The sequence below is a fragment of the Dromiciops gliroides genome, chromosome 5 (assembly GCF_019393635.1).
Source record: "Dromiciops gliroides isolate mDroGli1 chromosome 5, mDroGli1.pri, whole genome shotgun sequence".
Lineage (NCBI taxonomy): Eukaryota > Metazoa > Chordata > Mammalia > Microbiotheria > Microbiotheriidae > Dromiciops > Dromiciops gliroides.
Genome location: NC_057865.1, coordinates 236217107 through 236233344, shown reverse-complemented (window position 1 = coordinate 236233344; position 16238 = coordinate 236217107). Strand labels below are relative to the sequence as shown.

General features: G+C 42.4%; 1 protein-coding gene across 1 annotated transcript; it reads right to left on the bottom strand.

The window, feature by feature from the left end:
* Positions 1-3953: 3953 nt before the first annotated feature.
* LOC122729376 (probable RNA-binding protein 23) lies at positions 3954-5278 on the bottom strand. Its single transcript, XM_043968227.1, has one exon. The coding sequence runs from the start codon at positions 5263-5265 to the stop codon at positions 3985-3987; it is 1281 nt and encodes a 426-aa protein (XP_043824162.1). The 5' UTR covers positions 5266-5278; the 3' UTR covers positions 3954-3984.
* Positions 5279-16238: the final 10960 nt, after the last annotated feature.

The following is a 16238-nucleotide window of genomic DNA, read 5'->3' as shown; positions in this document are numbered from 1 at the left end:
ATTTTTTAATTTTTTTAAATTTTTAGTTAGGCAATTGGGATTAAGTGACTTGCCCAGGGTCACACAGCTAGTAATTGTTAAGCGTCTGAGGCTGGATTTGAACTCAGGTCCTCCTGACTCCAGGGACGGTGCTCTATCCACTGTGCCACCTAGCTGCCCCCCCAACAATCTCTTAGAAAATGATGTAAAAGCTCTTGTTTTGATAATGGTTTTCAGGTGGTCTAATAATTTTCGAATAGTCTCTCCTGGATTTATTTTCCAGGTCAGCTGTTTTTCCAAGATATTTCACATTGCCATTTATTTTTTATTCATTTGGATTTGCTTTATTGTGTCTTGGTTTCTCATAAAGGCATTAGCTTCCATTTTTTCTATCCTAATTCTCAGGCAATTATTTTCTTCAGAGAGCTTTTCCATTTGACTTTTCAAGCTGTTGACTTTTTTGTCATGACTTTCCTGCATCACTTTCATTTATCTTTCCATTTTCCCTCTACCTCTCTTACTTTATCTTCAAAGTCCTTTTTGAGTGCCTCTATGGCCTGAGACCAATTCATATTTTTCTTGGAAGCTTTGGATATAGGAGCCCTGACATTGCCATCCTCTTCTCAGGGTGCACCTCGATCTTCCTTGTCACTAAAGAAACTTTCTATAGTTGCATCTTTCTCTGTCTACTTATCTTGCCTGCCTATTTCCTGAGTTTTAGCTCCTTCTTAAAGTGGGGCACTGCTTCCAGGCTGCACTGTCCCAAGCTCCAGGAGGTCCAAGGTGGTTTGATCTAAGGAGTGGCAGGTTCTTCACTTTCCTTGTCCTGTGCTCTGGTCTGTAAATAACCCCAGGCCCACTTGCTCTTCAACCAGAAAACAAAAATTTTGTTTTTGCTGTGTTGATAGCTATGGTGAGCCTGCACCCCTTTCCCACCTGGGCTGCTGCCACTCAAGGCTGATTACTGGTTCCCAGTGGAGGTAAAACAACTGAGCTCCACCACAGCACCAGCCGAGACCCCCTGTAATCTCCCCCCAGCCAACCACTCAGCCCTCTCACCAGACCATGAGCTTAGTTCCAGAAGAAGTCATTGCTGAAGCTGATTCAGAGACTCTGGAAGTCTCTTTCTCTGGGGCAGCCTGCCTAGGACTGGATCTGTGTCAGCCCACCCCAACAGAGCAGACCCTTTCTGCCGACCTTCTAAGAAGTCTTTGGCTAGAAAATAATCTCACTTCATCCTTTTGTAGGTTCTGCTGCTCCAGGTATTGTCTCATGGCATTATTTGAAGGAATTTGGGGGAGAGCTCTGAGGAGTCACTGCCTGTTCTCTGACATCTTACATTATAACAATCAGCTGGAATTTGAACCCTGATCCTTGGACTCCAAATTCAATGTTCTTTCCAATTACTTGTAAAAAATAATAAAATGGTTAGACTAGATGATCTTTTATTTTCCTTCAAGGTTTGATATTTTTAATTCTTAATTTAGTTCATACTCTGGACTTCCTTTCCCATACCCCACTGGTACAGATGGGCAGTGTCCTCAGAGTTAGGCTAAATATTCTCCCCTCCAGGTTCTGGGGGACCCTGAGGGGTTGACAGTGTCTTTCTAATGCCATGCATCAGGAGCCCCACCTAGTGATATCAGTTCATAGAAATTAGTCAGTCAATAAGCATTTACTAAGTGCCTACTATGTTTCAGGCACTGCAAATACAAAAAAAAAAAGTCAAAAAACAATCTTTGCCCTCAGGGAGCTCAAAATCTGGGGGGAGGGGAGACAATGAGCAAATATGCTCAAATAAGTTATATACAGGATAAGTAAAAAATGATTAACAGAAGGACACTAGAATTAAGGGGGATTAGAAAGGTTTCCTTTAAGAAGGTGTGAGACTTGAATTGGGGCTTGAAGGAAGCCAGGTGAGTCAGGAGGCAGAGATGAGGAGGCAGAGCATTCTAGTTTTGGGGGATAGCCAGAGAAAATGCCAGAAGCCAAGAGGTGGAGTGTCTTGTTTAATGGAACAGCAAGGAGTTCAGTGATCAAAAAGTATGTGTGGGAGGAGGGGGTTGAGGGGGAAGTATAAAATGTAGGAACAGTGAAGAGAGGGAGGTAGCTAGATTGTGAAGGGCTTTGAATGCCAAATAGAGAATTTTTATATTTAATCATAATGGTAATAGGGAGCCACTGGAGTTTATTGAGTAAGGGGATAACAAGGTTGGGAGATTTTTAGAAATGTGTATGTGTGTGTATATATATATATATATATATATATATATATATATATATATATATATATATATATAGTACAGTTGATACAACACACACACTCCTTTCCCCTCCCCAGTCTATGATACATTCTTCCACCAGTTTTCTCCTATTCAGAGTTCAGGGGAAAGTTGGGCTCAGGTTTAGAGACTTCTTGTTTCCTAGAAGTCTATTTTTCCCCTTTGTGGGGGTAGTCCTGAAATGACCCTTAGGCATAGTATAGCTTTTGTTTTGGTATCTTTGTAGAGTCTTGAAGCTCCCTTTGCTCAAAGTATCTACTTTGTCCTCATCTGCCAATTCAGACACTAATCAGCTGTTTCAGGATGCTGCTAGGACTAGGACACTAATGGAGAGTTTGCTCCAAACTCTCCATAGATCACAAGGTCCTAAGAGAAGGGGGGAAGAGTCTGATATCAAGGCCAAGACCAAGGCTCTTTATACCTTCCCAGTTCCTCCAGGTAATTCCTTCTCTGGGGTTTGGCTGACTCTTCATTTGCTTCAATTCCCAATGTCAAACTCCCTTGGTTTTATACAAGCCCTAATGGATAGGAGCAAGTGTCTCAACTCATCTGAATAGACTTCCCATGTGGTGCCATCATACTTTAGCCAATAGTGTTTTTTTAAAGAGCTTTTTGTCCATTTTTATTTCATTAGAGAAAGCCAAAGGAAAAAAAAAGAAAAAACACAACTGTATTACAAACTTTTATCCCTAGAACCATCTGTGGATTTGACTCGTGAGAAGTTAAAAATCAGAGACAGACCAACCGACAGAGACAGCAGGCATGAGGGCAGCAGCTGCCACTACCAAGGGGCTGCCCTTTGTATAAAGTTTATATATATTTATATACACAGACACAGGGGTATAAAATCCAGTGAAAAGGGCTCAAGTGAGCCAGGGTGGGAGTGGGAAGTGGCAGAGATGGGAGCAGTGCCAGCTGTGGAGACGTAGGGGAAGAGGAGGGGAATGGTTGTGCTCACTCCCCTCCCTCCTCTCTGCCTGGACCAAAGAGATGAAGATGGACTAGAAGGAAGAGAAGCTGTACACAGGAAGATGGAGAGTATGGGAAAGGCACCCCATATTTCACTCAACTCCTGAGGGGCCCCTCAAGGCATCCATAATGTCTGAATGGGTAGATGTCTCATGTACCACCCAGCAAGACACTGAGCCCACAGCAGTCCCGGCCTTAGGTTGCACCAAGCTGAGGTTATAGGCTGCACGAGGTATAGACATTCACCTCCATCTGCCAGGCCCATTTGTTGCATCCCAGCATCTAGGAGGTTTTCCCCAAAACTCAAAAGGCTTCTTCACCCAGAGGTCCTAAGGGCTTTCCCTGGTAGGCCAAGAGGGAGGGGAAGGGGAAAAGAAGAGAAGGGTGGCACCTTCATTTGTGGCCCCCACACTCCCCAGAATGGGGGACAAGTAGAGGAAAAAAGGATGATAGATGGGGAAAGGGTAATGAAGGCCACCCAGGGAGATGATACACAGAGAGATACTTGTATTCGATGTATGTACAGATTCTGCTCCCCCAGGCTGGGGGCTTTGCTCAGCACAGATTCCATACCCAGTAGGGCCTTGGAGCAGCTGCTCTTCCTGGTGTCGTGTTGTCCCCAATCTCCCCAGAGCCAATGTCCATGCCCACAGGTTGGCGGGGTCTGTGGCAGTGGGGAGAAAGGGGCTGTTGGAGGGGCAGACGCGGAGAAAGGTGGAGGAACCCAGAGGCAAGAGGAAGCAGAGCTGGGTTCTTACATAGTCTGGGGAGTAAAGAGGCTGGAGAGCTGGAAGCACTGTGAGGCAATGGCCTGGGAGTCGAGATTCAGGGCTGGACTAAGAGCAGTCAGGGCTGCAGGGTTCAGGGCTCCTAAGGGAGCAGTTGCGTTCAGTTGTAGGGCAGCAGCAGCTGTGGTTGGGAGCTGAATACCAGAGCCCTCAGCCAATTTGGCTATCAGCTGCAGCCGCCCACAAGCGGTACCCAGGTCCAGTTCCTCACCACCATCAGGAAAAGTAACACCTGTGCCACCATCCAGTCGCTCAGTCACATGACCCACCCTCATCGGTCGCCCTGCAAGCTCAAAGCCATTCAATTTTTCCAATGCCCCCCGAGCACACTCTGAGTCAGAAAAGGTTAAGAATCCAAAGCCTTTAGAGTGGCCTGTATCTGGGTCCTTCATCAGGACAATGTTATCAATTTTGCCAAAGGGCTCAAAGATGCCCTGCAACATGTCCTCGGTGATATTAACGTGTAGGGAGCCAACATAAAGCCGCATAGGACCCCCACTGCCCTTCTGCAAGTTGTTGGCCATGGCTGCCAAGCGGTTTTTCTCAGCTTGAGAGGCCTGCACAATAATGGGGACACCCAGCAGACGCTGCCCTGTTAGTCCAATTGCTAGTGGTACTGACTGGATCTCACAGAACTCCACATAGGCGATGCCCTTAGAGCGACGTGATTTCCGGTTTGAGATAATACGCACATCACGTACATTGCCAACAGCAGAAAAAAAATCCTCTAGATCTCTGGGTCGAATGCGGGCAGCCAGCTGCATACAGAAGACTGTTCGAGCATCACGTTCCTCTGGGCTCAGATTGTCAATAGGCTCCTCAACTGGACTCTTCTCTCTGTATTGGGGGCTCTTGCTGTGTCCACATCTGCGCCCAGTAGCAATGGGTGGACTCCTGTAGCGTACACGCTCCTCACGCAGGCGATCCGGGTTGCGGCTTCGGTGGCGTTTCTGACGATCCCGGCTCCGGCTCCGGCTCCGGCTCCAGCTATTTCTCTGTCTGTGTCGGTCGCGGTCTCGGCTGCGGCTGCGTTTCCGATCCTTGCTTATGCTATGGCTGCGGCTCCTCTTCTTCTTGCTTGTCTCCCCACTGGTGCTGCTTCCACTGGTGCCACCTCCTCCACTGTTGCAGGTGCTGGTGCTGGTATTGCTTGGGCTATCCTTTTTCACCTCCTTCCTTTGCTCTTCCTTCTTGTAGGGGGCTTCCAACATGGCTTCAATCACTAAGTCAAAGTCATCTGACGCCATCGTGTCACAATCAGCTCCGGGTCCTTGCGGGGGGGCTGGGGGGGGAGTTGGGGGGGGCGGTCCCAGGTTTCAACGTTCCTTGAGGTGTGTAAAGGGCTCTGAGCCCAGGTCTTTCTCAGGGTCTCGGAAGAGAAAACGGCGCCGTGGCCGAAGCTACTCTTCTTCCCGCCAAATGGCTATTCAATAGCTTTTAAGGACTTTTAAATTGGCCATTTACTTTTCCCACCTAGTATAAAGCCTTTGATTGATTGATTGAAAAGAGGTGCTTGAGCTTTGTTCATACTTAGTTGACATCATTGGTAGATTTGATCAAGATGCGTCCTCACCTAATAAAGGTGTAGTGGGGTGATTGAGGGATTGGATCCATCCTTACATCAAATCCCATCCTTATATAACTTATAGGGTGTCACTCAGAGAGAAGTAGACCAATACAATACATGGAAGGCACAAAAAATGGGCTGAACACATTGGTCCAGGCTGGTTTAATTAGTTTGACTTTTAACCTGGAATTCTGTGACGTCTTAGAACAGGTTTTTTGGTTTTTTGTTTTTTCCCTTCTCTATATTGAAATGAAAATGTGAGCAGCTGGGTACCACATTACCCAGTTTCACAAGCTCCACTTGAGCTGCCCTGAATAAAAGAGTGAATGAGTCAAGTGATGATATAGGTATAAGTCATCAGGAACACGAGGAACTGAGAATTAATTACAAAACCACAAATCTCCTAAAATTTGCCACAGTTTCCTGTCCCAGAGGTAGGGTGAATCATATCTCAGCAGGAAGTTACATACCTTATTTACATTCACAAAAGAAATATATATATATTTAAATAAACAGCTGCCTTTTTGTCATCATTTCTCACAAAGCAAATAGTTGGAAGAAAACCCTTTGAAACTTATGGGATGGTTTATTTCTTTGTGGTTGACCTATATTACTATTTTTGGTTCTTACTGAAATGACTCAAATTTGGGCAGAGCCTAAATACCATCAAAACGAAGGGCAATTAATTCTTTGACTACAATCAAATAATCTACAATTAGAATCATAGTGGGAAGGAAGAGAAGGCCCCTGGTTTTAATCTTTCTTTGATAAATCTAGCCTCTTATGCCCCACCCCCCCAGAAAGTTCTCTCAGTCTCTAGAAAGTACTCCTTTCCAAGAAGGCTTCCCAAGTTAGTTACTCCAACTTGGAATAGACCCACATGAATTCACTGCTTTCCTTAGTTGCCAGTAAAGGAGGAAAAGAAATCTTTCCACTATTTTTTAGATTATGTTTGCGTTGTTAAAGATGAGATAGAAAAAAGGGATCATAAGTCTAGAGCTTGAAGGGACCTCAAAGGCTATCTAAGTAAATCCTTTCATTTTGTAGATGAGGACACTGAGGCCCACCAAAGTTAAGTGGCTTGCCCAAATCTACACTGGCGGTCAGTGTGCCAGACTTGATCTGAATATCCACTTTTAAATGCACAAATAAACTCCTTAACAGCAACAAATGGCATTTATGGATTTAACTTTTGAGTACTCTACAGGGGCCTCTAGGTGGCACAGTGGATAGAGCACTGGCCTTGGAGTCAAAAGGACCTGAGTTCAAATCTCACCTCAGTTAGTAGCTATGTGATCCTGGGCAAATCACTTAACCCCAGTTGCCTTAAACATCTGGGGCCATCTCCAGTAGTCTTGATATATATCTTGCCACTGGACCCAGATGGCACTGGAGGAAAGAGTGAGGTTGGTGACCTTGCACAGCCTTTCTTCATTTAAATCCAATTCACCTAAAATCATGACATCACCTTCCAATGTCATAGTCCTCTTCAAGAATGAAGAACAAGGGGCAGCTAGGGGATGCAGTGTATGGAGCACCGGCCCTGGAGTCAGGAGGACCTGAGTTCAAATCTGACCTCTGACACTTGACACTATCTGTGTGACCCTGGGCAAGTCACTTACCCCAATTGCCACACACACACACACACACACACACACACACACACACACACACACACACACAGAATGAAGAACAAGCAATAACAACAACAATCAACCATAAATAAATGAGTTGACCATAAATAAGATTAACAGCTTATTCTAACTTAATAGTTTTCCATGATGGGTAAGAATAAGAAATAGAAGTAGGAGAAATAGGTAGAAGTTGAAAAACAGCTGTCTGGCTCCAGGTAAGTGTAGCCCCTGCTCAGATGAATGGATCTTTTCTTCAAATTCCCTTCATTCTCACCCTGAGCATCACTAAACATGGGAAGAAGAATTTAGCACCATAAAACTGAGATATCAAACACACAAAGTTCCTGAGTACAACTCAAAAAAGATTAAAATGTAATTGGGAAATATTTAACAAAATAAATTAAAATACAATAAATCACAGATAACATTACATTTTTAAAAGTCAATATGTGGTGTGCAGGTGGTCTCCATTTCTATTTGAGTTTGAAAAAACTGTTAAGTGACTGGACTCTCACAAAGTGGTGACAACTGTTGTTGTAGTTAAAAACTTCAAAGGACTGAACTCTTTGTAGAGAGTGACCTAAGGACATGGAAAAATTCTAGAGAGAAATAGCATGGACATAGTAGGGCAGTAGGGGAATTTCCTCTGCAATTCTTCTTTCTAGTAGTGTGTTGGTAAATGTCTTGCAACTAGCTCTCTGAAAAAAATGTATGCACAATATTCTTTTAAGTTTAATCTGCCTTATTACCATACTCTCCATCAATTTCTTAAACCTACACAATCGACAAAACAATTATTCAAGCCCTGAGTTGTAGTTCTTGCTGATTTCCAAGGAGTATTAAATATGCTAAAAATTTAATAACTGGCTTTTCCTAGCAGGTCTGAGGTGGCGCCAGTACACTTTGTCTCTCTGGACACTGGTGGATTGAAGCTGGAAGCTTAGGAACTGTTGATGAGGACAGTAGCTGCCTGAATGACAAGCCCCACCTAAAATTCAACAGAGATTGATGCTCTTAGTGTGAATTTCAGGAACCAGAAGTTGCAGATGCTGGGGAGAATGTTTGTGAAGCCATTCCTCTCCTTTTGTCTTGAGACTTGGATAGCAGCAGACAAGGGGAAATTTCCCTGATAATTTGAGCCTGCCTAAGTTATAGGTGTTGAAGGCAGGGGAGGAATTCAGGCTGGTTCCCTTGGGGAAAGTCAAGTTGAGAAGTCAGAGATGGCTAGCCCTTTTCATGTTATTACATTGCCTTTTGAATTCTGATTTCTTTCAGTAAATGCATCCAGAAATGAATGGGAGTGTTTTCTTTGTGGATCACATGAAAGGGGCAAGTGGATAAGAATCTTAATGGGAAATGAGACATAAGCTGTATCTGGTGGTTTTCTGAGAGTTCTGGGTAGGAGCCAATATGATATGAGCCAATATGGGGTAAATTTATGAAATATTATAAGGGAAAGATTTTGTAAGGGGGGGTTTAAAAGATTCCCCCACATTCGTTAAGCCCTGTATGGGCCACCAATCTAAGAGCCAAATTTAATAGGGGAAGAGTTAATTGGGAGGCTAACTGCAATATTGGGACTCAGAAAACAACGGGGGACCTCTGGGTCCCAAGCCTCCTCTTCCGCACTGCCCCTCCCCAACTGTTCCTCACAGACTGATAAGAAACAAGATTAAAAAGCCTCTTTTCAAGCACCAGCCCTGGATTCAGGAGTACCTGAGTTCAAATCCAGCCTCAGACACTTGACACTTACTAGCTGTGTGAACCTGGACAAGTCACTTAACCCCCATTGCCCCGCAAAAAACAAACAAACAAACAAAAGCCTCTTTTCAAAAAAACAAACACAAAAACCCAGGGTTTATTGATGAGAACAAATTTAGAAATAAGGACAAAGAAAAGCAGGAAATACTACCTGTAAACTCACCCACCTGACTCAGCTGCTTTGCATTTAACTCTATCCCCCTGTGCGTCCACCTTCTCTCTCCCTATTCTTGTCTCCTCCTTCTCTTCTCTAACCCCCAGAATAAAAAAGCCTTCTCTCACAGGAAACCTGGGCTGACCACCCACACACCCCAAGCTAATTCATTGGCACCCCTAGGGGTGGCACCCAAGGCTGGCTGGGGCACAGAGTTTACTTGCGTACCCCCACTTGGTGAAGGGAACAGGGGCTCAGGTTTTCTTTGCATACCCCCACTGGGTGGAGGCAGCTGTGTGGGGCTCACCCAAGGCTTTCTAATTTTAGCCAAAGGTGGGATTTTCCAAATCACAAGCAATTCTTACAATTTTATATTTTAAACCATAGATCATACTGAGATATGAATAAGATGTGTGTAGTAGGGGGGAAGGGGAGGACAGGAGAATAGGGGTAAAGGTACTGCAACATTTAGGGAAACTTCTTAAACTGTCTATAGCTACAGCATCAATCCCAATAAAAAGTTATCTAACCACTACTTTCTGCATATGATATATAGCCTTCCCCATTTACATACAGGATATAACCTCTTTCCTTTATCCTACAGTAGGAAAAAGTTGCTAAAAATTAGTTCTGTCAGGGCAGCTAGGTGGTGCAGTGGATAAAGCACCAGCCCCGGATTCAGGAGGACCTGAGTTCAAATTTGGCCTCAGACACTTGACACTTACTAGCTGTGTGACCCTGGGCAAGTCACTTAAACCTGCCCCCTCAAAAAAAATTTGCTCCGTCCCATTTTTTCCTTTTTCTTTTTCTAAAAATAATTAATATTTTATTTACCCCCAATTATGTGTAAAATGATTTTAACATTTGTTTTAAAAATTTTGAATTCCAAATTCTCTCTCCCATGTTTTCAAAGCAAACTGGTGTTCCTATATGCCAGAAAGACAAAACATACCACTGATTCCGAAGAACTAAAAATGATTATTATACAAAGGGCAATGAAGAGCCATGTGGTAAGTATGAGTGGCTATATAACCAAAGAGGAATACTAAAGAGCTGGAGAAGGGGTTTCATCAAAGAGTTTTGTGATGGGAAGAGAAGATGGACTGGTCATGTGATGGAGCAAGAGCATGGCAAATGGACAGAGTATTCCATTGGTATCCTTTGTGATGTCAGGAGAAAGCAAAGAAGACCTCCAGCTTGTTAGATGATGTTCATCTTTAGGATGAATTTTGGGAAGACATGGATGAGTCACATAAGATGGGGAGGTTTGACTAGATTGTGACCTCAGTCTTTGGACACAACTCCCAAATTGATGAAATCTCAAATTCATTTGAGTGTTTGGTAATGTTATCCCCAAGTGGAATGGGCTGCCTCTGCAAATAATGGCCACTCCACACTGGATAGGTTTAGGAGAAATGACCATTTCTTGGATATGTTGTGGAGGAGATTCTCATTTATGCATGGTTTGGACTAGCCTTCCAAGTTTGAAATTCTTTAATTATTTGAATACTTTGATACACTGTTCATATTTGCCTGAAACATTTGACTAATATCAAGACATTCTTTATACTCTAAAGAGACTTAGGAATACATGGGAAAATGGAATAAGAGATAGTAAAATGGAGGCTCTGTAAGGAAGATCATACATCTATTCCCATAACGTCAGGATAGTTGGCAGAGTTTCCAATAAAGGCAAATCATTTCTATGGTGTCCACTACCTTGGAAGAGTGAAAAAATAGTTTCACTCACAGGTCATTAGGGGAATACCTAACAGCCCTTGGAGGGGGTGGTGTCTTCCAGGAGTCCATTATCCAATCAAATAATGGGGAGTGTTGTTTGATGGAAAGTGCACTGGACCTGGCATCAGAAGCCCTAAAGTCTTATGTTTGTGTCCTAGCTCCACTATCCACAAGAATTTTGTTGTTAAGGCATTTCACAGAATTTCAGTATTAGTAGGACACCACCCCCAGGGGCCATCTAGTACAGCGTATATTTGACCAAGAATCCCCCTTAAGTGGGATATAAACCTAGCAGAGGTATTATCGTACAAAGGGTATGCACAGTTTTATAGCCCTTTGGGCATAATTCCAAACTGCTCTCCAGAATGGTTAGATCTATTCATAACTCCACCAAGAGTGGATTAGCATCCCAGTTTTCCCACATCCCCTCCAACAGCCAATATTTTCCTTCAGGAAAATCTTACTAGCTGTGTGATGCTGGGCAAGTCACTTAACCCCAGTTGTCTCACACACACACACACACACACACACACACACACACACACACACACACACAAATCAGAAAAAAAAAACATGAAAAGAATTGAGAAGAGATTTTAATTATTATCCTGAAAGAACTGAATGGTAGGACTTTGTTTACAGAATTGAGAAGTCAGATGTCTTAGTAACACAAAAGTGATTTTCACCAGATCTTTCTCACTGTTTATATGTTGTAAATTATTATTTATATCTGCTTTTACAGTTGGTTATACTCTTATTAAATAATGTAGTCAATAACCTTGATGTTCACTTTAGCCTGGGTGATTATTGACTCTAATATGAAGAGAAAGATGAGCAAAGGTTTTTAGGAAAAGAAATATCTTTAGTTTATTAAATAAATGAATGTTAATAAATGAGGGTTGAGGGCTCTAAACTAATGGATTAATTAAGAAGAGATTTTACAATTATATTAGTTAATAAGAAATATCCAAACATACTCCTGATTATCTTATAAAACAAGATGAGAATAAACGAGGAAAATCAACCAATATCAGGTCTAAAGATGGGTGATCAGTCCAACTAGGCTACATATAAAGGAAAGGCAAAACTCTTACTACAAAGGTAATAAATATAATGAACTTTATAAACTGTAAATCACTCTAAAATATAAGTACTTATTTTTAAACAACACACTACATAAGTAATTATTTTCTATGTAGTATAGGCTCTAAATACCTTGTGCAGCACCACCCTTGTTTTTGGGTCCCATTCCCTGGAGTAGGGTGAAGAATACAGTAAAACTCAAGTGCAAGTAGGAAGAGACCTTGAAGGAAATGACATACATCTTGGCAAAAATTTCCTTGCTAATCCTTGCCTTTGAATCTACTCCTTATTCCTGTCTTCTTATCATCCTGGTTAACCTCACTAGCATTCTCTTCAGTTGGTCAAAGTCCTTAAAGTGTGACATTCAGAACTTAACAGAGTATTGAAGATGTAGTCAGAAAAAAGAATATCATTTCCCATGTGCTGGTTACTAGCAATGCCTGAAAATAGACCAATTTAGGAGTGTGTGTGTGTGTGTGTGTGTGTGTTTATACTGTCTCACTGTTTAATCATATTAAATACCTTTCACTACAGTAAAATTCTGATATTTTTTTTTTGAGAAACTGTTGTCTAGCCACACTCCCCTATGCTGGACTTGTGAAGTTGATGTTTTAAAAAGAGGGCTTTAATATTTACCAAATTTATGGCATTATCCTGTTCAGGTGTGCTGGCTTGCTCAGCCCTTTTCAGGGCTGTCTAGCTAACTTTGGTGTCTACCTTCACTCAGCTCTCACTTGTGGCTTCAAGAAGCTGTAGCTCAGGCAAGGGACACAGATGGTAAAATTGTCTGGGTAGTTGGGCTATACCAGGTTGAGGGTAACCAACAAGCTTCAAAACCATTAGTGAATTGAAGGGATGACTACCCCAAGCATGTGAATACTTTCCTTGATGGAATTGGTGGATAAGAATAATTTGTTCCAAAGGTCATGAAGGCATCTGAAGCAGGCACTGGGGAGTGTTTAGAGCTTGGTCAGGCATGGAAGACAACAAGGTCATGCACTACATCCTGGGCCATAACCAATTGTCTTGGCTTTTTCCTGCTACTGTACTTTGACAACTCAGGAAAAGAGTGAGGCTGCAGATTTTGTGCAACTCTGCTCCACTTATAACCAATTTACCCACAAGCCAAGACATCATCCATGATGTCATCTATCCTCTTTGAAAATGAAGGATAAATGGCAACAATTTTCTTAAAAGATAAAGTGAGATTAGTCTATTATGGCTTGCTCTTGAAACTCTTTTGACTCTTAGTGATCATTGCTTCCCTTTCTATATTTTCCCAAATTACCTCTTTCAGAATATGTTCTACAATCTTGCTATCAGTTGAAGTCAAGTATACTGTGCTATATTTGGAAGGCTTCACTATCTTCCCTTTGTAGGAAATTGGAACATTTACCCTTCTCCAGTTTTGTGATGCCACTCGTATTCTCCATGATCTTTTAAGGATCACTGATGGCGGTCCATCAATCATATTTGACAGTTCTTTGAGTGTCCTGGGACACAGCTCATCTGGTGACTTGACCTCATCAAAGATATCTAGGTCCTCTCTTACTAACCCTTTACTTATCTTAATCCCTTATTGCTAATGTTCATTCTGTCTTCTGTAATTCAAAGATCATTCTTTCTAGAAGAGAAGACAAGCAAAATGAGAATTGAGTAGTTTTTCCTTCTATCCATTAATTGTTGTGGCTTCAACCCTAGAAGTTCATTTGTTGGTCTTCCTCTTTGTCCCAAAATAAATTAAGAATTTGTGTGGAGGGGAGGAGGGATCTTTAACGATCCTTGAAAGTCTCAGGTCATTCCGAATTTTCATATTCCTGATCCTACTCTTATATGACCTTGACATGCTTTTGTTTTCTTTCTTCTTTTCCTGTTCTTGTTTCCCAAATCACTTTTCTTTTCAGAAACCCCAGGCTGCAATGGTGGAAAAGCCATAAATGACCCTAACATATTCAGGGAATTTTTTGTTATTGTTTTTTGGGGGTCTTGGGGTGGGGGTTGCTCATACCTTAACCATGGTCATATATCTAGAACCAGAAGAGAACCACAGAGTCCATCCATCTAACTCTTTCATCTTACAAAAAAGAAAATAAGGGCCTATGGAGGTTACTTGTCTAGGGTCACACAGTACCAATTATGAAAAAAAATTGACTTAACTAATCTGAAAATTTCTATAACTGTAGGCTGTATGAAAAAATTATATCTATAATTATATGAAAATTATAACTATAAGAAAAGTTATAACTTAAGAAAAAATTATAATTGGGCCGTAAGTCCCATCTGGGGTTCCATTCAAATGTCAAAATATTTGAACTGAGTGGGGGTCTAATCTGTTGACTTTTGACTGACTGGCTATCTGACTGCTATTAATTTCTTAAGCCAGTCTGTTAGGGCCATTCCTTCCCCCACTGCCTCTCAGACTGATAAGGAAAAAAGGATTAAAATGCCTCTTTTAATTAAAGTAAATATGGGGTTTATTTAGGTGAATAAACTTAGAGTTAAATGTAGAAACAAGGATAACAAAAGTAAAATACAACCTGTCAGCTTTTCTGCCAATGAACTCTTGACTTTATCTTTTAACTATTTTTCCTGCTTCCACCACTTGCACTTCCTGTTTGCCATGCCTGGAACTTTCTTAGCATCCTCCTGCGTCTCTGTACCAACTGACCTTCGTCTAGTGTTCCCCCTTTCTGTCTAATTTCCCTCTCTGCACCGTAGTAACCCCTGAAAAGCCCTTAACTCCGCACTGTTGTGAACCCCCTTTCTTTACTGTAGCCACCGTCTCCTTAGTGAACCTGCCTTTCTGTACTGTCGTGATGACTCCCCCAAGCACTTCTTCCCTCACTGACCTCCCAGTGTCTCTACCTCCCAGGCTATATATCTCAAACCTCCCCATAAACCTCGGGCTCCCTGCGCCCATGCATATGCCAAGTGAATTCACTGGCCACTCTAACGCCATGGCCGGGGTGGGGGTGGGGGGCTCAAGTGAGGCATGTGCACCACACCCAGGGCTTGAGGGGACCATGTTCCCTGCTGGTGCCTGGGACCTCTGCAAGGGCCTCACTGGGCTGGCCTAGCCAGGCATCCCCTAAGACTCACAGGGTTTCTCAGCTCAGCTGCTGAAGGGAAGGGGGAGGGGTACTAGCCCCTCTCACACAGAGAAAAACCCTGAGGGCTTAAGGCTTTTTAATCTCAGCCCAAAGGCAGGGTCCCCAAATCACAATAAATTCCCACACAATCAATGGCAGGATTTGAACTCAAGTCCTCTGAGTCCAGTGCCCTTGCTCTTTCCACTATAGTATTTGGCCCTCTAATCCCTGGTTCCATCTGGTGGTATCATTTGTCCTTATAGGAAGCATTTGATGAAAAGCATTGTAAGTAGGTGAAGAATTCACCTTTTATAATGATGTCTAAATTCATCCATTGAAAACAGCAAGTATGAACCTTGAAACAGTAGGCAATTGTGAGTGCTGGGCTGGTGCCAAGCTCCTGGGCTGCTCAAGATTGAATTTCCCTAGTTTGTGGATGGCAGCTTGATCCATGTGACGTGAAGATTTCCATGAGACAATAATGGGGCCATATTGTACCCTTGGCTTTCCAAGTGTCCCATAAGGATTAGTTCAAAGAACTGAGTGTTTTTACCATGGGCAAGAGAAGTTTAAGGAAGTATCATGATTGCTGTCTTCTAAACTTGAAGGGTTATTATGGGAAAGAGGTATTACACTTATTCTCTATAACTCCAGAGGGTAAAACTAGGACCGATACATAGCGGTTACTTAGAGGCAAACCAGTTCCATATAAGAAATAATTTCTTAACACAATAAGGGATCTGAGAATGGAAATGAACTGACTCATGAGTGAGTTCTTTATTACTGGAGGTATTCAAGCATTATTAGGGTTATTAGAAAAGAGGATTCCTATGTAGGGTGAGAGACTGAACTACATGACCTCTAAGGTTCCTTCTAAAACTATAATTCTGTGATTCAATTCAATTAAGGCTTAATATGTTCCAGGCACTGTGTTAAGTGCTGGCAATACAAATAAAAAAAGAAAACAAAAGAAGACCCTGACCTCAAAGAGCTTATAATCTAACTGGGAAAACAACACACAAAAGGAAACTGAAAGTGGTGGGGCAGGAGTGAGTACCTTGGTGTGGTGATGTTCCATGGAGTCAAAACCAAGTACAGCTACTGATAGAAGTGTAGATTCAAAGATTTCCAGTCAGAATTGATCTTCAGTGGGCAGTAACCACTTATATTTAAGCTTTTAAGGTTCTTTGCC